The following is a 23,115-nucleotide window of genomic DNA, read 5'->3' on the forward strand; positions in this document are numbered from 1 at the left end:
TATAATTGAAAAATGAAATCACTTAACCTGAATACTTGATACATGATTTCCTTAAAACTTCTCTATGGTAAAACAAAACTGTCCATATTTCAAGAGTGTATATAATATTATTAACACTCTTGACAATTTCAAACCAACTAGCATTGGTATAGTGTCAACTTAGTTGTGGCTATTTATGGAAAAAAGGCGCAAAGCTTATTAGGGCCCAGCAAACCAGAAATACTCAATCTTACACTGCAGAGTTCAAAAGTGGCAGTACAGTGTGAAGACACTATAAACTGCTATCTCCTTCTCATAAGTCTCTTAAAACAAAGGCTGGAAAAATACTCAGTACCTCAAATATAATAACTAACAAAAATATCTCCATTAACTACTTTTTGCCCAGAGTGATTAAGGACAAAAAAAATAGGAATTCTTGTTGCTTTATTATCTGATAAACTGCTAATAAGCTCCCGTTAGAAGTTCTTTACACATTACACCAAGTCGTCTTGGTCTTCTGATCATATATATATTCACATATATATATGCATTTTTTCAAGTAAAGAAATGTTTAACAGATGTAAACTATTTATTGAATATTTGCCACCAAATATTGTTAAATACATTATCTTGCAGCATATCGCTTTCAAGTTAAAATGTCAGAAACAAACACCAATATTTACAATTCTTTTAAGGAATGTTATATAATGACACATTAAGGCGTAAATTCTTTTGGCTTATAATTCTTAAAAGAATGATAATAGCAAAAGTGATGCAAAATCTTCAGTGTGAGATTATGATTAAGCTACATTTTACAAAAATATGGTGTAAGATGGCAATAATCCCATTCAACATCCTGGATTATTAGATCCCTTCAGGAGGGACTGATAATTTATACAGTCAAACTTTTAAATTTACAGATAAAGGCAGTCCAATACTGCCACTGAGAAGTACATCTCTTAACATATACAACTTTCAGGCCACAGTTTTGAAGGTCTGAAGTATCAAGTTGGTTTGATGAATTAGTCGGTTGGCACTTATGAACACATTTATTGCCCTGTTTCAAAAAAAAAAAAAAAAAACAATTAATTTTATCCCCCCAAAAATCATCCTTTAAAAATATTTTATACTTAAAATGCTCTACTAGCAGTAGCAATAAAATCAATTTAGGAAAAAAAAAAAAAAAGGCAAGATAGTACTGAGTAGCACAAATTTTATCCCAGCTTGGAACTGAAGGGTCCTGCATCATTTGAAACTATCTAGGAATTACTGCCCCCTAGTGGTTCTGGCTGGCAATAAGGTGTTGGTGGGCTGCTAATAATGGGTGGCACCTCAACAACCAGAGTTCACTTATAGGTCAAAAAAATAACTGGCCAAAGAAGAGGATTCAAACATAGTCTCCAGCTGCAGTTTCACAGAAGTTACCAAAAAAACATCTGCTAAAACATTATACTCAGTCTCAAAATCTGTATATCAATGGGCATGATAAATACTTAAGAAAAAGCTCATTATTTTGAATCTGATTCATCCCAATCTCTTACCTTCTTTCAAAAAAAAAAAAAAAACGAGGATTTTACTTTTAGAATATACTTTTAAAAGAAAATAATCATATGGTTTCAATATTTATGAGTCCACAATATATAAAAATATGTTCTTAAAAAATTACTTAATGCTGCACCATATTTCCTATCAGTCCATTTTCATATGACCTGGAGCACAGAGGTGACGCCCTAGTCCCCTTGCGTGGCCTTATCAGTTTCTCAGTAGCAAAGCTAAGCTTGTACAGTTGTCCCTTGGTATCCAAGAGGGACTGGTTCCAGGACCCCCCTCAGGTACCAACAACTGTGGATGCTCAATACCCTTACATAAAATGGTGTAGTATTTGCACATAACCTATGCACACCCTCCAGTACACTTTAAATCATCTCTAGATTCTAACCTGTAATACCTAATACAATGTAAATGTAATGTAAATAGCTGTAAATACACTATAAATGCTATGGAACTTTCTGGAATTTTTTTCCCCAAATATTTTCAATCCATAATTGGTTGAATCCAGGGATGTGGAACCTGCAGATACTAAGGGCTGACTGTATCTTCATCCTAAACATTCCTCAAAAAAGGGGGACTAGGAAGAATTAGATGAATCAATGCAAATTCATCCTCCTACTGAAAAATGGCTCAAAGATCAGGCTCTATTAATAATTTTCAATTTTGAGGAAACAGGGACAAAAGTTGTGGCACATTATTCATACGCAAATAATGGTAATTTAAACAAGCTGCTGGAGAAAAAGTAGTAGAGAGCTTGAATAATCCATATGCCTGTTTAAACTGTTAAAAATAACTATGGCACCAAGGCACCAGGAGTTTTAAAAACTGAACCCAAGTGATTCTAACATACAAACAGGAATGAGAGTGAGTAATTTCAGATTAATGAAAATTATGTTCCAAATGAATTTATACCTTTCAGTGTGCTTATTCCACGATAGTTCTCAATTAATCAGTATCATAAATAATTTTCTTAATGCAAATTATTCTTTTAATGTGTTTTTTGGTTATTTGGGCTTAGCAGGGGAGACCAAGGAAAAATAGTTGTAAGTTTATTTTCAGAACACACCTGCTAGCTTATTAAACTAAGTCAACAAGGTACATTTCCCCTAGACAACCTGAATAGTAGTATGAAACAACACAAAACCATTAATAATATCTAGCTCAATATCTTTAAGTTAGAATAAAATGTAAATATTTCAACCTGTTTGAACTATTTAAAATAATTATGAAAATCAATATACCATTCTAATGTATTTTTATTATTTTTAATATTACTACAGTAATATTGTAATAGTTTGACATGGATATTGGGATCTTAAAATGTCAATGGTGGGATAGGATGTTAGAGGTCCCTGCCAATTAGAGCTGAAATAATCACCACTTATTCTTCTGCTTCAAGCACTGTAGGAAATTGGTCTTGTCCACAAAACTCTACTTGAGGTACAAAGAATTCTCTGTAAGGTATGAAGCTGCAGAAGACATAGCCTCTGCATCAGTTTATACATTATATGTACATGTGTATTATACATAAATCACATAAGATTACTTGGCTTTCTAGAATGTTCTACAGCCAAATGTATGTAAATTTTAAAATAATGTCATATTTACCTTTTTAGTATATACTTCCTGTCTTATAGAAAGCCCTCCCTATTCCAGGACAGTGGATCACAACCGTTTACAGCATTTTAAAAACACGTGAAGCACTTTTACAAAAACACACCTGAACCCTGACCCCATTCCAAGCCAATGGAGTCAGAATCTCTGAAGGTAGGGCCAAGGCACTGGGATTTTAAAACACTGAACCCAAGTGACTGTAATGTGCAAACAGGATTGAAAACCACTGTTTTAACAATAGTGCAGCAGTTCTTAACAGACCTGCAGGATCCATGACATCTGGAAATTTCTCAGAAATGTAAATTCTTGGGCCCACCCTAGACCTACAGAATCAGAAACTCTGGGTGGAACCCAAAAACAATCTGTCTTTAACAAGCCCTCCTCCAGGTGATTCTGAGGCTATTAAAGTTTGAGAATCACTGCTTCAGGGGTTGGTAAAGTAGGCCAGTAAGTCAAATCTCACTCACTGTATGGTCTGCGAGCTAGGAATACTTTACATTTGAAAGAGTAAAAATTTTTTTAAAAATCAAAATATTATGATGTGACAGCTGAATTATATAATTCAGTATCTATAAGTAAGGTTTTGTTAGAACACAGCCACAAAAATACCACTTGTTTCCACACTGTCTACAGCTGCTTCTGCACTACAAAAGCAGAGGTGAAGTGCTGCAGCTGCAACAAGCCCACCAAGTCAAAATATCTGCCATCTGGCCCTTTTCAGAAAAAGTCTGCAACGCCTGCTCCAGACTAGAGTCATGGCTGGATTATCAACCATTCCCTTTCTATTTTTAACAGTCTATCTTAGTAAGTTGGTGTAAGTATTAATAATATAGTAAAAGGGTTTAATTTATATGATTTTAGTATCATATAAAACCACATAATTTTCTAATTCTTAAAAGAAAAGGATGATAAATGACAATACTTACTTGCCATCTTTAAAATAGGTTTTCAGAGTATCACTGAAACTTTTGGAGTACTTTACAAATTCTTTCTTTTGGTGTTCAAGTGCCTGCAGACATCAAAAATAATTTAAAAAAATACTAAATAAAAAAAGAGAAGTTAACACAAAAGCCAAAGTCAAAGACAGGAGATTACACAGAATACGAACGTACCTTATATTACAGATAAGCATTTTTAGGAGTATTTACTTAAATATATGTAACAGTATATTTAAATGCAAGGACAAACCCAGTCATTAATGATACAAAACCATTTCCAATAGTTCAACAGTCTTATTATTTAATTCAGTAAAATGACTAAGTGTAAACCAATATCTAGGGCGGCAGCTTGCAAGGCTTCTACTAAACTTACCCTGCGGTTCTGGTATTGATATTTCTTGAAGACACTGTTCACTGTATCAAGAAGTTCTTTTATTGCGCTAGCTATATCCCTGTTGGGTGAGGAAAAAAGAATCTTCTTAAAATCAGTTTCATTTGAAAGAAGCCTACATTTTTTTAAAGAATCACTGCACTGTTTACTACCATATGAACACTGCATCAAGCACAAATACTTGACTGGCTAGTTGAATGAGGGTTTTGGCCTGTACCCTCCTGTGATCCCAGCTACTCTTGCACTGCTGACAAAACACTGCACAACTAACATCAGCTTTCCCAAATCAGTAACATTTCATTCAGCATTACGCACTCAAATTTATAAGAAAATACCTCTGCCTCTCACCTTTTCCGGTTACAATTCTTCCTTTTTCTGGCTCATGTAGGTGAATTCAAGCAACCATATCATCCACTTTTGCTATTTCATGAACAATTATATGAAATTTTGCTATTACATGTAACTCATTTCTGTACTTAAAACACCAAATTACAGACCTGATGTAGTTTTGAAACATAGTTTCAAACATAGTTCTGATGTTTAAAATATTTCCTCCTCAGATGTAGCTCTTCTCTCTTAAGACACATCTATTCTCTTCCAAACTTTTGCTGACACTATTTCCTTCAGAAAATATATTTAAATTTCTGGGAGACAAAATCAGAATACTCTTCTACCTTAACCTTTTCAGCAACCATCCTTTGAGTATATATGTATCAGCACTTTTCTCCCCTTTCTAAAGAAAGAGAGAAGAAATCAATAATTCTCATCTGACTTGACTATTCTTCCTATCCATGTACCATTTTCTAAAAAGTCTTCTTATCTTTTGTATCTATGCCCTTTTCAATTTCCATGTTCTAACTTCATAGTAATATTTTGGCAAACTGAACTTACTATAATTCTGCATTCTCAAATAGCCTCTCAGTCTCTAAGGCAAACCTTCTCTTTTTCACATCCATTCTTAGCTGTTAATTGCTACAAAAACTTTTACTGTTCAAATGCAATGCAAGTGTGAAGATATGAATTAGTAAAACATCAACCTAGACCACCCCAAACATAACCTTTTATTACCTACTTTTTAGTCACAAATCTAAGATTTCAGTTATTTCACACCTAAAACATTTCAGCTATACTATTTAAAGAAAACAAAAGGCTCCGTGTCCAGATTTTTGTGTGTACGTGTGTGTTTCACAGCTTATTTCTAGTAAATAAGCATATGGAAATTCTAAAAATTACAAATATACAGAATTTTGGTATAAAAAAGTATTTTAGCCTATTCTGAAGTAGTAATGATATTTTTATTAAATATTTCAATAACTATTTCCTTATTACCTCTTGTATTTCAAATATTGGCATCAGGCTGAAACATTAAAACATTAGATATTCAAACAGGATAATGAATTTACATAATTACATCTGTCCACTCTTTTTTGTTTTTTGGCCTCTAGTAATAACAATTTTAAGTTACATTAACTATTCCTTTCATTTATGTTTTTGAGAAAGTTGAATCCTTCTGTATTGCTGTGATGGGCGTAAGCCCCCTACTGCTTAATAAAATGGTGTCATATGACCATCCCATTATGTGAGAAAAATTAGTTTCAACAAATAAAAAATGTCAAATCTCTGAATATGGAAGATTCTTCAAACCCACAATAAGCTTATTCAAAAGGGATACAACAAAGAAAATTATAGTGATCAGACAGCTGTTTATACACAACCATACCTTCTTGTGTACTTTAATGAATATTGGGAGTCTGTATGTACTTGAAAAGAAAAGGGTAAAAAATCTCCCCAGGTGATTCTGCTGATGAACCAGGTTTGGAAACCACTGCTTGGAAACCCAGAACCTAGAGCTAATCCTTGATCCACTATTTGCCACGGAGCTTTATAAAGACCAAGGCTGTTTATCCCTAGGCCTGGCCTTTTCTAAAACAATCTGCAGCAATTTATGTCAAATATTATGTCATCTGTATGTACATGGAACAGCATTTTCATTTATGGCACTAAGGTTTGCACGAGGGAAGCTAAATTATTTTAGTAACTACCAGAGGGTTTGTCTCCTATAAGAGAAAATACCGGCACACACACACAAAATACTTCAGACAATTAAACAAAATAAAGAACTGGGGAAAACCTGAGGGTAAAATAATTATAATGCAATTATATGCAGTTTGGAGTTAACGGATTCTGTGATACAGTACATATAGTATGTGTAAACAGAAAGGAATTTTAGCAACTTGCAGGTTGCTAAAGGGGTTAAGGGGGCAACTCTGGGGAACATATACGCTGAAAGAGAGGACCACAGGCATCAGAAGAAACATAATACATCTTATTAAAAAAATTGCATGGAATAGTAAAGCTTCTAACTGTATCCACCAAATTTGTATAATTATGTTTATACAAACACTCTAAAGGAAGGAAATTCCTACACTGTATGTTTAGTTTGGTCTAGACTGGACACCTCTGGAAAAGCTATTTTGAGGCCAGCATCAAAACCAAACACTGGTAAATTTTCACCTCTGAATATGCAAATGTAGATTATAAAGAGTAAACAGGGGCTTCCCTGGTGGCACAGTGGTTGAGAGTCCGCCTGCCGATGCAGTGGACACGGGTTTGTGACCCGGTCGGGAAGATCCCACATGCCATGGAACGGCTAGACCCGTGAGCCATGGCTGCTGAGCCTGCGCGTCCGGAGCCTGTGCACCACAACGGGAGAGGCCACAACAGTGAGAGGCCCGCATACCGCAAAAAAAAAAAAAAAAAAAAAAAAAAAAAAAAAGAGTAAACAGATAAATGCATAGCTTTCTGGACTATTAAATCACCAGTTTCCACTAGTCATCCATTAATTGGAATGTATCCTAAGAATGAATTTTATAAAATATTTGCATAAGCTCAAATGTAGTCAAACACATTCATTAATCAAAAGTACTTTTAAAATAATTTGTTTGCTGGATCATTTTTCCTAATCAACTTCATAGAGAGAGGGAAAAAAAATCTTATTTCACAATGCTTTAGGTGCTGTGAGTGTATGCTAGGTTCTGTGCTAGGTACCATGTATATCATTTCAATTCTCACAACTATTACCCTCATCTTCACAGGCAGAAACTAGAATCACAGAAGCTAAGCAAATTATCCAAGGTCACACAGCAAAACGCTGGAATGGGGAGTCAAACCTAAGTCTGCTGATATATACAAAAATATATGGATATTTGTTAGCTGACAGGAATCTTTCCTCCTATAACATATTGTACAGTACTTGGTATAGTAGGTATTTGATCCATGCTTATTGAAAAATATTGTTAAAATATTTTGAAAGAAGAGGATATCCACCTTAAATATGAGAAAGTAAAATATTTTAAAGAAAAATAATAACTGTACAATATGTTGTGCTTGAAGGATAAACCATTTTATATTTTTGTGCAATTTTATCCACTAATTTGTCAAACAATTAACACTGGTAACAATATATATCAAAAGTTATCAATATATATCAGTGATACAAATAATTATACCTTAGCCATCCACGCTAATACACACATGGTTGAATTTCAGTCTCAGAAACAATACACATTATCAACAAACTTTCCATGGCAAATTATCCCTCCTAAAATGGATATGAAATAAATTTTAATTGCCAATAATCTTAATTCAGTTGGCTGAGTACACTTCAGAAAACAGAAATGAAATATTACTACTGCCCCATGAATGAGAGACAAGACCCCAATTCAGCCCTTGTCAATGACTAAGGACAAGACTCTTAGGCTCTTGACCTCAACTCCCTTTTGATCAAAATGTGGCTATTAATAAATTGGTTTTCAAACGGTATCTCTTTAGAGCCACACTGGGTTTAGCAGAGATGTCTCCAGGACTTCCTAAGATGGAAAGAGAGTATCAAAGTAGCAAGATGAGGGCTCCGGACCTACCATCTCTATCCGAGCTTCAACTACAACAACACCATTCTGCCTCTTTCCTACTGACACCTAGATAGGATGTCCTTTACCACACCTCTTCCAAACAGCAGAAACATTCTTTTCTTCAATCACCAGATTAGATCAACGTTATGAATCTATAATTGGGAAGCAGCAGAGAAGTCCCTGGAGTCAGTCTGCTTAGGTTCAAACCAAGTTACAGAAATGTAGCATATGATCACCAAAATAAATTAAACCTTAAATTATTTGAAAATTTTAGAACTAAGTGTTTAAACAGCTGTGTTTGAGATCACTGATAATTTATCCTTTTATGGGCCAAACGTGTTCACTTTATACCAAACTGAAAATAAAAAGCTGTATTAAAAACTGTTAAAGAAAGTTGGGGCTTTCCAATAAAGGTAAAATATTTACCTTAGGGTTTATCCCCTGTGACATGGATTTTGGCTAGTCAATGAAGTCTTTTGTACTTTCTGATCTTCAATTAGAGGACCAAAAAGAAGACGGTCACTCCTTGATAGCTGGGTTGGCACCTATCACCGTTATTTTCTAAAATGGGTCATATTCCTCCCTCTAACCCACTCAAAATAGGTGGCCAAATAGCTAAAATAGAATTTTGCAATGTGAATTACACGGAATACTCTTCCCCTGAGAAGCATGCTAATATTTATTCCAAGGCAGCCTCTTTCAGCTTTTTAAAGATACAATGTATGATGCAGCTTCTTCCAGAAAAAGATCTGTGCTAAGTTCTTCCTTTCTAGCAATTTCTACCTGTGGTTTCACCAAAAGGTTGCATTGATAGTGCCACTACAGTTATTCCCGGCTTTCTCTGTCTTCTACCCATTGAGGCTGAAGAAAATTATCTGACTCTTTAGTTTGAAAATACTTACCTAGAAATTATGCTTGGAGCTTCCCCCTCATTCCTCTGCCCTCTCACCCCCGAGGAGAGTGCCCCTGGGTTGAGGCACTCGTGCCCCTGCTTGAGAATGACCCTTTTTGCTGCTGCCCATCAACCAGCCTCCTGGCCTCACACAGTTCTCAGCCTTTTTTAACCTACATCCCAAAGGCAAGGATTTTTGGAGGTTCACCATTTGGTCAACATTAGAAAGTGCTATTTATCACTAAGGGTACATACATTATTATGCTAATGACCTGTACCATTTCTGAAATAAAAACCAATATTGGTATCCTCTGTTATCAATCTCTATAATTTATCCAACTCCTCTCTTCACTTTAATCTGACATTTACATTTTTCCATTTCTCACGAAGTTCAAACTGCATTCCAGTTTTATGCACATTTCACTGTTTTTAAACATTCTAAAAAAATGTTACTGTACTCAGAAGCCAAAAGCACAGTTTAGAAGTTAATAATAAAAATGCAGCAATTAAAATTTTCAATTTTTTAATTTCAATTTAATATCATACCAAAGTAAAACATAAAGAATGAGTGGTTCCTTTGAAGTACTTAAAAAAAATAAGAACCAAACAAAAAATTGCTTACTTGATTGTCTGCAGAAACCTCACTCTGTCATTGATCTCATCTGGGATCTTACTGAGAATTTGTTTAAGTGCTCGTGCCTTTTCGTTTAGGTCCTGGAATTCTGGCTCCGGTCGTTCAATCATATACTCTGATAAAATACATAATAAAAAAAAAATCATGCAACTTGCTGCCAAATTCAAGTCTAAGAATTTCCAATGTGTTGGTCAAGGAGGTGGGGGGGGGAGTGGGGAGATAAAGGCCAGATAATTAGGGAAGACAAGGTTGCAAACCAGAAGTCATTACCGTTCAACTTAGTTCTGTAATTATATTAGGGCTCCCTCCAAATAAAATATCAGAAAATGAAAGACTGAACATTTTCAATTTGGGGTAAATGGAAACCCATGAAACCTTAAAAATTAAAAAGATTAATAAATAAATAAATAAATAAAAATTAAAAGGGAGGCTTAATCAAGTTTTTCAGGCCTTTCAAGCTAAATTTCACAAGGAAACCTTAAAGTAAGTAATATTTGTAACAAATACAATGGCAATGGGGAATATGAGTTTAATAAAAACCTCTATACTGAATGTACTACCAGATTCATTATAGACTTGGAAACATTACAACTCTACCAACTCTTCAATATAACTCAGCCTAACAGGCTACAGATGCTCAAATCTAGAATAATGATGAGGACTTTCTCATAATTTATGGAATCAGTTAAAAACATCTACATCTACTTTTGTTCTCCCGTAATAAACATGGGAAATTATACCTCTATGTTTTTCTAAATTAGTGGGAACTGAATTTAATTCAGTTAAACTAAATTTAACTGAAACCCATTTCTAATTATTTAAAAAAGCAAAAATGTGAAAAGAGGCCAAAAGGATGATTATTACATTGTTCTCTCGAATCTGTGTTTGAAAAAAAAATACGCAATACTAAAGTTTAAAAAGAAGAAACTCATTATTTTCAAACTGGTATTTGCATAAAGTCAACACAAAATAAAATAACCATTCCAAACAGCTTGTCTCTTGGTGAAACTAGAACTCATCAAACATATTAATCAGTAGGGGAAAAAATTAAAGCATGCAGCATAAACAAATGCTTTACTTCAAGTAATTAAATCTGACAAATATAAAATAAAAATAAGAACTACATTTCTATTTTATATGGGTTTATTTTTTCCCACTTTCAAAACAATAGCAATAACAATAAGAGGGAAGGGAGAAGGGGAGGAAGTCCCTTTTATCAAATAAGAAAGATCTGGAGGAAAAGCTTTTCAACAACTGTAAGGAACTAAACAAGACTCTTTCTGATTACCTTCTACATCATCAGCTGCCATTCGAAGAAGAGACTCTGTGAAGTTGACTTCTACACTTTTTTTCTCTAAAATTTTCATAATGATGTCTTGTGTGAGTCCTGGATTTTCTTTTTCAGCCTATAAGAAAGAGGAAGCTAGTTTTGAAATATAGAAACTAAATCAGCATTTCAAAGCCAAAACCTAATTGTTTAGAACCTGTTGGGACCTCCTTAAACTGATCAACTTATAAATAAGAGCAGAAATCTTTGCAAAGCAGGTGTCGTGATGGCACTCACTTATGTTTGGGTACAGCTTGTGCACCCGTAACTTCTTATTACAGACACGGTCCCATTTTCCATTTCAACATAAAGTATTTAACATTTCCTACTTCTCATTTACACTCTCTTGCAATTAAACTAATAACAAACGTAGAAATAAAGATTATCTATATACTGGTAGTTCTTCAATTACTTTTTTCAATAGATTAAAGACACTGAAGATTTTTAGCTTTTTTAGCTATTTCGACTTGAGGATCAAGCAGTAACTCATCTCACAATATTTTTTTGCAGATTCTTTACATTTAAATTAACAGAATGTCAGGAAAAACAAACCAAAACAAAAAAATAACCCGTCTTTTGGAGGTTTTGTTTTGTTTGCAGTACGCGGGTCTCTCACTGTTGTGGCCTCTCCCGTTGCGAAGTACAGGCTCCGGACACGCAGGCTCAGCGGCCATGGCTCACGGGCCCAGCCGCTCTGCGGCATGTGGGATCTTCCCGGACCGGGGCACGAACCCGCGTTCCCTGCATCGGCAGGCGGACTCTCAACCACTGTGCCAGCAGGGAAGCCCCTTTTGGAGATTTTATTGAAGCTATGTGATCCCTTAACTACATTCCCACACAACAATTTTCATTTCCTATTTTTGCAGCAAGAGTATTTCCTTCACTAGCTTTCAGAACATCATTAATCCTTTTACTACCTCCTGAGCTTGTTTCACTAATGAGTTTGCATTGATTCGATGTTACTTACACTCTCTACGGTACTAAAATCTTCTAGTCATTTCAAGATTGAGCGTAAAGAGTTCTGAGTTTACCAAAGTTAATTTTCGAGATTTTGGTTTTCCCTTGTAATTCTGTCCCATTTTATTTTAAAAAATTTTATAATCACATTCTGTTTCTTTTAGGATGCCTGCCAATTTTAATCATTATGCTGCTGATTTCCTATCTTTTTTGCCCTGATATTAAATAGCAAACAGAAACACAACTTATGATCTATCAGATAGCAATCTATTTGCTTCCTGATGTGCCAATTATGTTTAACCTCTGCCTCCTCAATCTGGTATCACTGCAGATTCAGCTTTATTTGGTTCCTATTGCTCTTCACATTATAACAACTTTTGCTTCTCATTAATTTCAAGTACCAAAAACCGAAAGGTTATGGAATGAAAGGAGAAAAAATATACACATTTATCTCAATCCCGGGACCATTTTAACTGCTGTCAAATGCTATACAGGAAAATCATTTTGATAGTTGATTAATAATAATAAAATATGTCCTACTGAATTCCGTTTCTTTTATAACCTGTTTTGATTTTTCCTCTCATGAATATATTTAAGGAAGAATCTACTTTAATAAATAAGATTTGCCATTAAAAGCAAAGCTGTACAAATGTGGCTTAAGACGGTATCAACATCATTAATCTGGTAAACTGCCACAAAATAACATATAGTATACTAATTAAATAAGCCACTATTTGATAACAGTGGTTTATCTTCTCTAAGTAGCATTAAATCTACCTACATAATGAATTATCTTGGAAAGCAGGGGAGCATTCTCTATGTGCTTCCAGAGAATGCCAAAAGAAAAATAATGCCTCTCTGATTAAGTTATAATAAGCTACTGAAAGAATTAAATGCTGAAAGCCTGAGAACAAAGTTTTCAATACCAAGTTCTTTTGCAGTCCCCAAATGCCAAAGCTGGAGCATTACAGAGTTCTTACAGAGGTCCCTAACTTTCTTGTTCACAGTGCTCTTAGTACCAAAAGAAATACCAAACAGTGCTGCGTATTAAGTAAAGTACAAACAACTTAATGAATACTTACATCCTAACAACTTAGTAACCTTTAAAATTACATGAATTGAAAGAAAAATATTTTATTTTATTCTTAAATAACCACAATCCCTAACGAGACGTGTGCACCTGTTGGGCACTGCACAATTTCTCAAATGTTGGAATTAGACCCTTCCACCCTCATTTCCTGTTGTACATTGATTTTCTTGTGATACTTGCATTCTATCAATAGCAGTGGCCAAAAGTCCAGTTTCACAAAGATATGACATCATTGAAAGGAACGTAGCCCAATCAAATATGCTGAAGCTGCAAACTATTTCAAGAGACTCATTCACACAGTGTCAACCTAATGTTGAGTATCACTGTGTTCCTTCAAATTTTTAAAATATCCCACGATGCCACTCTGAGTTTGCTGCATGGTCCTGGAGTGCCTCGGCACATACTTTGGGAACAGTAGTCTAGCATCTTAGCTATTTTTTTTTAATCTTAAAAGCCTTAAATTTAATCAGTGACTCTAGTTGACAAAACAAATATATCTACCCTTAAATCAGAGACTCTATCTATACCTTCAAGATATCCCTCAGAATACAACCTTAAACTCTGCTGTCCAACTTTTCTGAAAAATCCAAGAGTGAGAGAAAACTATCCCAAAGGCAGTTAACATCCACTCTTGTGGAGCAATGATTCTCAACACTATCAGAACTTCCCAGAGGGAAGAGGAATCAACAGCAGGATAGATATCATAAAAGACAATATTAACTAGTATTGTTTTATCTTTGGAAAAATTATTTTAACCCTTTTTCTCCAGATAACAAAACTAGATATTAAAGCTTGATAAATATTACTGTTGTTGTGGACCAAGAACTGGAAACATGAATATATATATATGGATATAAATATGGATATATGGCTGGGCAAGAAACATGAAACAAGGTTTTTTTAATCTTTTTCAAGTAACTTATAGTGTAAAAATTACAAAAATCTTAAACTTTTTAATGCATGTCCTCCTTTAAAGTCATTTGAAATTCTAACAAATTAAATATAGTAATTAAGAATAAATCAATGCAAAACTAATATTATTTTCCTCCAAATAACTTCCACTATCCCCAATTAAGAATCAGTGCCGTGGATAAAATTACCCATGTATTAAGCCAGATCTATAATAATCACATACTTTAAACACAGTTTGCTTTTTAACTGTACTTTAGAGTTAAAACATCAGCTTATATATAAAGATATTTTAAGAAAGAGCTTAATGAAATTCATTATTTTATCTCTTCTATGGATGTCATTGAGTATATACCATATACTACTTCAGAGAGGGTCTTCTTTATGAGGACACACAGGAGAAATTTCTCTCTGTTCCTGATATCAGAAAAGCTAAAAAACTGACTTTTGCCTTATCGATACTACAGTGTGCAACAGATCACTTTTCCTTCTTTTCTTTGGCCACAAAGATGCTTAAAGTAGTCCCCATCCTGCCTCCCTAATGACCAAATATACCCTTCCAAACCACACTGATACTTAATGGAAAGAAGAAAAAAAACCACTAAGGATGGTGCTGCTTCACTGATTCTTTTCATTAACCCAAAGATTTGGCAGGATATATTCTAATGAAATTAGTATGTATGTGTACACAGGCACTGCATTTTAGAGTATTAAACAAATCAAAATAGCTCTAATCCAACACACACAATGTAATTTCTTCTAGTGAAATACGCAGATGTCTAATGACATTATTCGTGCTATCAGTTAAGAGTGGTATCAATAAACTAATCTTTGCCATAAAAAGAAATCAAGCTGGATGGATTTATAGTTTCAACTCCAATGAGACTCAACTGTAAACTTCTTCTAGATTTAAACATTAAAATACCTTCCTTGAAATATAACTTGTTTTAGCTATTGATGGGAGCAAGCACACAAAAAGTAAATAAAAATTAAGACTTTGGGTGTCTTGATATGTATTTAGGATGGGATGGATTAATTTTTATATGAAAGACTGTACCCAATATGTAGAGTAGGGTCGTCCAATAAATATAATGCAAGAAACAATGAGGAGCCTATGTAATTTTAAATTTTCTAGTAGCCACATTAAAAAGTAAAAAGAAAAAACATGTGAAGTTATTTTAAGAGTACATCCAAAATATTACCATTTCAACATGTAATCAACATAATACACTTATTACTGAGTTGTATACATTCTTTTTTTTGGTATTCACCTTCAAAATCTGGTGTGTATTTTATACCTGGAGTACAACTCAATTTGAACTCGCTGTATTTTAAGTGCTCAACAGCAACACATAGCTAGTGATTATCAATTGAACATCTCAGGTCTAGAGACAATGAAAAAATTCATTCGAGTGACTCAGCTGTATATTCTCAAAATATCCTTAATCTGACATACACAGAGGTCTTATTTCCCCACTCAAAAATGCTGTTTTATACTTACGTTTTATAGGTAAACAATATGAAGAAAATCTTTGAGTTATAACTTTATGAAAGTTTTAATAAGTCAAATAGAACAGAATTTAAAAATATACTCTAAAGCTAAACAGAGAACACTCTGAAGAAGTCAGTTTCAAAAGCACGAAGTGACAAAAGCTGAATGCTAAGGAAACAGCGCCTGTTCCAGCTCACTCTTTACGAGTGTTTTAAGCTTTAAAGAGTACACTAAAACAAGCACAAGATGACTGAAAAGATTTTCACTAAAAAACCAAACAAAACAGGTTTTCACTAAAAAAATAAAGAAATAAACTGGCAATTATCACATGGTATTTAGATTTATATATAACATACTTTTTAATCATAATAAATTATCTGCATCTCACCTTAATGAAAGCCGCTCTCAGTGTCTGAGCTGCAGACAGATTTACTCGTTCTAGCTGCAATGAAAATTTTAAATCATTATTAACATCGATTTTCTTGGAAAAAGCATATTTCTGATATTTCATTCTGCAGTAATCACATTGATATGTTCATCGATTAACAAAAATACTTGCTAATGATTCTAAATCACCATAATTCTTCAAACAGACAGGCAATCTAAAATTTTCATTAAAATCATGAAAAATTAAGGCATGTATATCAGTCTCTTATTCCTTTAAAAAAAATACTGTACCTTAAAGATAGATTTATTTTAAGATAAGCACAGAATACAAAATAACATTAAGTCCCTATAGAAAGAATAAACATATTCACTTAAATTTCTGAAAACAGGGAGGGTTCAAGATTAACTCTCAGTGCTCTGTTGCAAATACATGGCAAATTATGTGTGTACTGACTATAAAATGACCAAAACAAAGAAAATATCTATTACTTAAGATTCTTTGTATTTACTACCGTACTCTTTTAAAATTGCTTTTCAATCCCTTCAGTCAGGCATTAAACTGAGATTAATCTTTTTTATTAGTTAGCAAATAGCACTGATAAAAGGTTTGACAGTTAAATTGAAGACTGTGGATCATCTGGATTTCAGAGATGCTTTTATCTGTCCTCTATTTTTTTTTTTAACCAGGATTAAAAAATGGTTACCTAAAATCATGAGTCAAAAGTTCAAATGCTTTTAATTCTTATGTCGAATGTGTAAGGTTTACAATTCTGAAAGATAAATGTCCTTATTAGACACTATATAAGTTGCTTTTCAGTGAGCTGAAGGCATGCAATTTCATTAAAAAACTCCATTTTTTGAAGAGTTAACTGCCAGGCTTAAAATAACTAGCTTCAGTTAAAATCAGATTTCCTTAGTCCCTAAGAATTAGGCCAGTTAACTCAATCAAACTCAACATAAATATTTTTTATTTGGGACAATACTAAATGTTCAAAAACAATGTAACCTTCGTAGATTTTTATGCAAGTAGAATATTTCTACAAAAATCTTATGATTATATATCACATCATACAATAAATATTCCTTTCAATTCCTTAAGGCAATGAAAATGTTTCCCTTTATAAATGACATACACACACACACACACCCCTAATGAATCTCCAACAGTTTAAATCAATTTATTTTCTAAACAAGACAGAAATGCCAAGAACCTTATCTCCTTACGAGTTATCACCTTAAGCAAAAGGCAAAAACAACAAAATCTGCCAAATAATTTATCTCCAAAAATAAACAATGGGCCATTTAATTTAGTATTTAACTTGGCTTCTACAAATCTTGTAAAATCTAACATTGCCCTTGTGGGTCAAAGGAAAGACACAAGAGGACCCAGGTAGGCAAAAACAGCAAATAAGCAACTACATAAGGTAGGTATATTAATTAATGAAGGTATATTTCCCAAAATTAAAATTTTCTTCTTCGAACCAAATTCATTTAATCACAATAAATCCCAATGAATAGTAAAATAACAATACAGCTCTTCTGATCTCACGTTCATGTTGTGCAAGGGAGGCAGGGGCCGACAGCAGGATGAGTGTTTCCTCCCAGATAGGAACCCATTTCCTTGTTCGGGTTACACCACCCTCTGACCTCTTCTGACAAGTCAAAGGTCTGAGTCAGATGTGTGCCTTCAAGTACTGGCATTATTAACTCATTCTGTACTGCCCTGACTGGTATGTGAAATGGTCAAGGGAAGTAAAAGAAGCCCCAAAAGTCGGTGAAGAACTATAAAATTGGTCAAGACAGACATCTACATCTCTAGATTGCTAGATTAAGTTTACATACATATATATATATATATATATATACACACACCTTAGGAAAGACAGAAAGGTCAGACTTAACGTACTGAATCAAATCTGTGAGCTGTGAAGCACCTGACCAGAACTCTGCTAAGAGTCATTTGGGGATACATTATTTACCCACAACATCTTGCAATAAACCCACCGGGCTTTTTTACTCATATGATATCAACACTGCCCAGGAAGTACCAGGCACAGAGGCACATACATACATTAAAAAAATATTCTGAATGAAACTTAATCTTTCATCCATAAATTTATCTAAATTGTTCTTGAATCTATTTATAATTTCAGCCTGTAATACTCAGGTAGCAAGATATGTTTATACATGCCCTATTAAAAAGTGCTTCTATTTTAGGTCTCTTACATGTGATAGATGATTCCATAATAAAATCATGTTCATCTTACCTGTACCTTTCATGACAGTATCAGTTCTGGTAATAGACTAATAAAAGCTACCATTTACTAAGCACATATTATGGACTATTATATAGAGTATTTTTATAGAGAGTATCTCTAATCCTCATAATAAATCTGTAACTAGCTATCAGCATCTCCATTTTACACAGGAGGAAACTCAGTTTGCATAAATTTACCCAACATAAAACAGCTAATAAGTACAGAGACAGGATTCACACCAGATCTGTCTGGTTCCAAAACCCATACACAAGCCACTCATGCTATCCTGCCTCCCCGTACTCACCCTTTCTGGACTGGAGTCTAACCTATTACTGAATCTCTTCAGCTACTTAAGAACGAACAAAGTCCTGAGTTTCTACCATGTGAGATAAGTCAGTGTGAGAGATACAAAGAAATAGACTATAGTCCTGGAACCCCAGAAGATTAATTTAAGTAGGTAGCTACATGGAAACTGATGGGATCACTGTCAGCTAAAGTACAAAGGGAAGTACGAAGATGAGATCTGAACTGGTCCTTGAAGAATGTGGTCCCTTAAAATCATCTTCCTTAGTGTTTCTTCAGGGTAACACAAGGGGGCATAATGATATTATGTCAGTTTGGAACAGACAAATAATATCCACTTTGTTTCCAATACTTTTACTAATGGGTCCAGTATTTTTCCAACTTTTGGGATAATGGTCTTTGACTAGGGTATGTTTAAAGAGCCAATGCAATCATTTTTCAGTGGTACCTGATAGTGCATACACCATGTTTTAAGTCCAAAGAAGGAGAGGGCATATGATAATGGATACTGGGACATGGAGAGGCACTCCTGGGTCTCTGCCATGTAGAACTTCTACGTCACAAGTAAAAAGAGTTAAAAAAAAAAAAAAGAGAATCAGGGTGAGAGAAAAGGGCGCATAACATTTCCCCTCACCTAAAGAGAGGGAAGTGCAACTGGAGGGAAATGACAGGCTGGGTGAGCCCAACATTAAGGTCTCACCCCAACCTCACGTTCTGCGTACTCTCAGTTGTGTGAACTCCTCCTGCAACTGACTCTTCATAGATTTTGAGAGCACTTAACTATTAACTAATTGCAAACTTGTCAAATTTAACTTTCTGGGTCATTTATAAAAATATTTTAAAAGCTTGTAAGTAATTCTGATTCCACAAAGAGCTCATTTATTATATTGCTCCCTCCAGAAATATCATTTCATTCCTATACCTTATTTTCTAGTATCAAGCTGGTTTCTTAAACCCATAATTATAAAAAATATATCCACTTAACCCTTTGGTTGCTCAAGTTTTAAACAGTCTTGCATAAAATCTTTCAGAAGTTTTTTTGTTTTGTTTTGTTTTTTAGGTCAAAATAATTAATTAGTTGGTTCCAAATTGTCTATAAATCTTGCTTCCTCAAAATTAGGTATATTTTCCACATGCTGATATCCCTTACCCTTCTTCCCACCCTCCCCCCCACCCCCACGAAGATTATTGATCATATTCTTTAAAAAGAGTTAAACTGAGTCAAGAATAAAAAGAATAAAAACTCCAACATAACACCTCTTGTGATTCAAATGATAATGAGGTGAGTTAGGTCAAAAAAAGGAAAAAAAAGAAAAGCCAGAAGAAAAACAGAAGTAGATGGAATCAAGAGGCCACCCGTTAAATTTTACGAGTCCACAGAGAAGCAAAATGCAATCATCTGTTTTGTACAGATTGATATTAAGTCCAGTAACTGGTGCTAAAAGTTCCTGGCATTGCCAAGTTGTCTGGCAAAAAGGTAACCAGAGCCATCTAACTAGTATAAAAATATTCCACTAAAACACTGCCTACAAATATGCAAAACTCTAGGGTATGATCGCAATTTGTCAGAAAATTATGTGGAAGACTCAATAGCTAATACTTACTACTAATAGTACACGCCTGGTATTATTCTAGGCATTACAAAACATCAACTCATTTTATTTCCCAGAGTTCTGAGTATTAAGTAAAATTGTTTATCCTCATTTTGCAGATTAGGAAACTAAGACAAGATTATATAGCATAGTAAGTGGCAGAGGAGTAAATCAAATGCAATGCAAAATATTAACTATGATGGCTTCTCGATGGTGGGATTGCAGGTGAAACCCATGCCTTCATTGTGGAGAAGTGTATATTTACTATGCTCAAAATTTGAGGTTTGATTTTTTCAATAGGAAAAATTATATTTATAATTATATTTCACCTTAGAACGTTCCTTTAAAGTCATAGGAAAAGAAGATACATGATATGTCTTTTCCTGGAATGAAGAACTGAACCATATATCTTTCCTCCTCCATATACAAAGAATCAACAAAAGATAATACAGTACATAAAAACCTGATCTAAGACTTGGCATGAGGTTTCTATAAACTCATTATTCCATCATGCAACCAGGACACCTATTTCACAGTACATTTACAACACATGCAATATACTTGGACTCTGAACTCTGCAGCAGCTGATTAAACGAGAAGCTTACTCCTCAGCTGTGCTGGCATAGCTTCATTAAGTTTAGCAAGCATCTAGGTCCCAGAATGCCATAAATAACTTTCCCCTATGAGCTGCAGTAACAGTACTAAAATTTCCCCAGGTGTAAGGATGTCCTACTACCTAAAAATCTGTTCTGCAAAATGACTTCCGGGCTACCATTGTTACTATTATGAATGTAATGTTAAGGTGAGAATGCAAGCTTTTTAACTCTCACAGTACACTGTGGATAAAACTGAGTGAATCAATTTAGCTTCAGAGTAAAACTTTACCCCTACTGTGGTGCTATTTTCTGTAAAATTAATTTGACATCCATTTTATCTTTAAATCTGCAAAGCAGAGAAAAACAGAGCCAAACTAAACTCTAATTTCCCCATGACTATTTATAGAAAAATCCATGTTTGAACTATAGTTAAATATTGTTTAACTGATTAGGTATCTTATTTAAGATGGTACATTAATACACTAGAATGTCAGAGAACAATGCTAGTATTTAAAAAAGAAAAAAGCTTGATACCATGACGTTAGATCAGTAAATTCAATGTGAGAATTAGATCCTGACAATTTAACATAGTATCTCTCAGTCGGCCTCATCCAGACATTTCATTTTCAAATTTCACTTCTAACAATTAGTTCTTGAAGCAACTATAAATCATTTGGCAACATGTTCTAATTCTGGGCCCATTAACCCATGTATGTTTTCAGATCTCAGATTTCTGGAAGAGATTTACTAGTCCCTTCATAGCCATTTCTTTTTCTTTCAAATTAATTTTTTGTACACAAGAATCAATTATAAGAGGTATACTAGTATTAATCCCAACAGTTCATTTTACCAGAATCCCACATCTTTTATAACAGTTTTCCAAAGTCAAGATTCAAATAAAATCATTTTACCATATGTAGGAAAAGGTCACTCAAATTGTTAGGAAACAAGCTTTTCTCATTCCTCCCTCATTAACCAGAGGATCAAATTGAAGTTCTGCAATGTAAATTGCCCTCCCTTCAAATAAAGACTCAAAATACCAGATAAATACAGAAAATGCCCTCAAACAACTTGATCCAATAGCCTACAGAGTTAGCTATATAGACATGAAAAGAGGGAGCACCTCTGGGTGGAACTGTCATGATGGTTCTTGAAGAACATGAGAAGTTCAAACACTAAATGTCAAGATAGGTTACTCACCTACCGTTCAGTGACCCTCTCCTTACCTCATACCTGGTACAAGAATAATTAAATAGTTAATAATGTATTTGCTTAAACATCTGTGTTCCCTACAACTCTTGGGAAGAAGTATGCCGACTTTTTCTTCTCCATATCTCCAGACCCTTGCTGAGTACTTGACAAATTAACAGTTGGCATTACATTCACTGAACAGCACTGAAGCACTTGCTTCCAACAATAACTGTAGTCTTGCAATGGCTGGGTAAAGTGTTAGAACAAAATGGCAGAATTACTGGAGCATTGGCTACAGCCGCCAGAGATGGATATAACCAGCCCTAAAAGAGTGCCTCCAATGCTACCACGGTAGCAGGATAATAGGGACAGGTTTTCAAAAGATGCCTCCTCCTTGCTTCCTCTTTAGTAAACTTCTCAATTTCCTAACCACCCAGCTAGGTGTGGTCACAAATCTAAACTCTTGCCAATGAGATGTAAATGGAAGTCTTATGTAGGACTTGCAAAAAGGTTACTTTAAGGAAGCTTAATCAGCTGGAAATAACTCCCCACCCCTTGCTCCACTTTTTACCCCTTCTAGACAACAACTTAAGACAAAATAGCAGCGGCCATCCTACACACTGAAGTGACCTTGATAATGGAAGGCAAGCACTAGGATGATGAAACAGAAGATAGGAACCTGAGTTTCTGATGATACTGACTCATAATACTACTACTCCTGGACCACTTACTTCCAGAATTTTTTATGTAAAGAAATAAACTTTAAAGCAAAATAATTTCACATATCAGGATATCAGTTCACCATTAAAAGGAGGGGAGTAATTATCTCTAAGGAACTTCCAGTTCTAAAATTCTCTACATACCTTAGCATATAAACTTAAAAGAAAAACCTAAAATGTATTGGTATTATTAAGTCCTGGAAAATTCCTCAAATACAAAAGCAACTATATATTCTCTAGATACGAAGAATGGTATCTTCCATTTATCAGTAAAATTATGTTTGTTGCTACTGACTATAACTCATTAGGATATTTTTGTGCCTGCTCTTCTGGCTGCCTAAAATGTGCTACTCCCCAACTCTTCAACACTCTAACCCTATTTAT

The 23,115-nt window shown here is 34.3% G+C and overlaps 1 protein-coding gene across 2 annotated transcripts in view; it reads right to left on the reverse strand.

The window, feature by feature from the left end:
- Window positions 1-549: 549 nt before the first annotated feature.
- Window positions 550-23,115, reverse strand: part of PDCD10 (programmed cell death 10) — a 39,524-nt gene continuing 16,958 nt past the window's right edge. For both annotated transcript variants that reach the window (XM_004313925.3, XM_073803882.1), the window contains 6 exons: window positions 16,074-16,127; window positions 11,199-11,316; window positions 9,899-10,025; window positions 4,456-4,534; window positions 4,071-4,153; window positions 550-1,036 (listed from right to left, as the gene is read on the reverse strand). In XM_004313925.3, the coding sequence (XP_004313973.1) occupies window positions 955-1,036; window positions 4,071-4,153; window positions 4,456-4,534; window positions 9,899-10,025; window positions 11,199-11,316; window positions 16,074-16,127 (543 nt within the window). In that variant the 3' untranslated portion in view covers window positions 550-954. The remainder of the gene's footprint in view (window positions 1,037-4,070; window positions 4,154-4,455; window positions 4,535-9,898; window positions 10,026-11,198; window positions 11,317-16,073; window positions 16,128-23,115) is intronic.

This window comes from Tursiops truncatus, chromosome 4 (genome assembly GCF_011762595.2).
Source record: "Tursiops truncatus isolate mTurTru1 chromosome 4, mTurTru1.mat.Y, whole genome shotgun sequence".
NCBI classification, from domain to species: Eukaryota; Metazoa; Chordata; class Mammalia; order Artiodactyla; family Delphinidae; genus Tursiops; species Tursiops truncatus.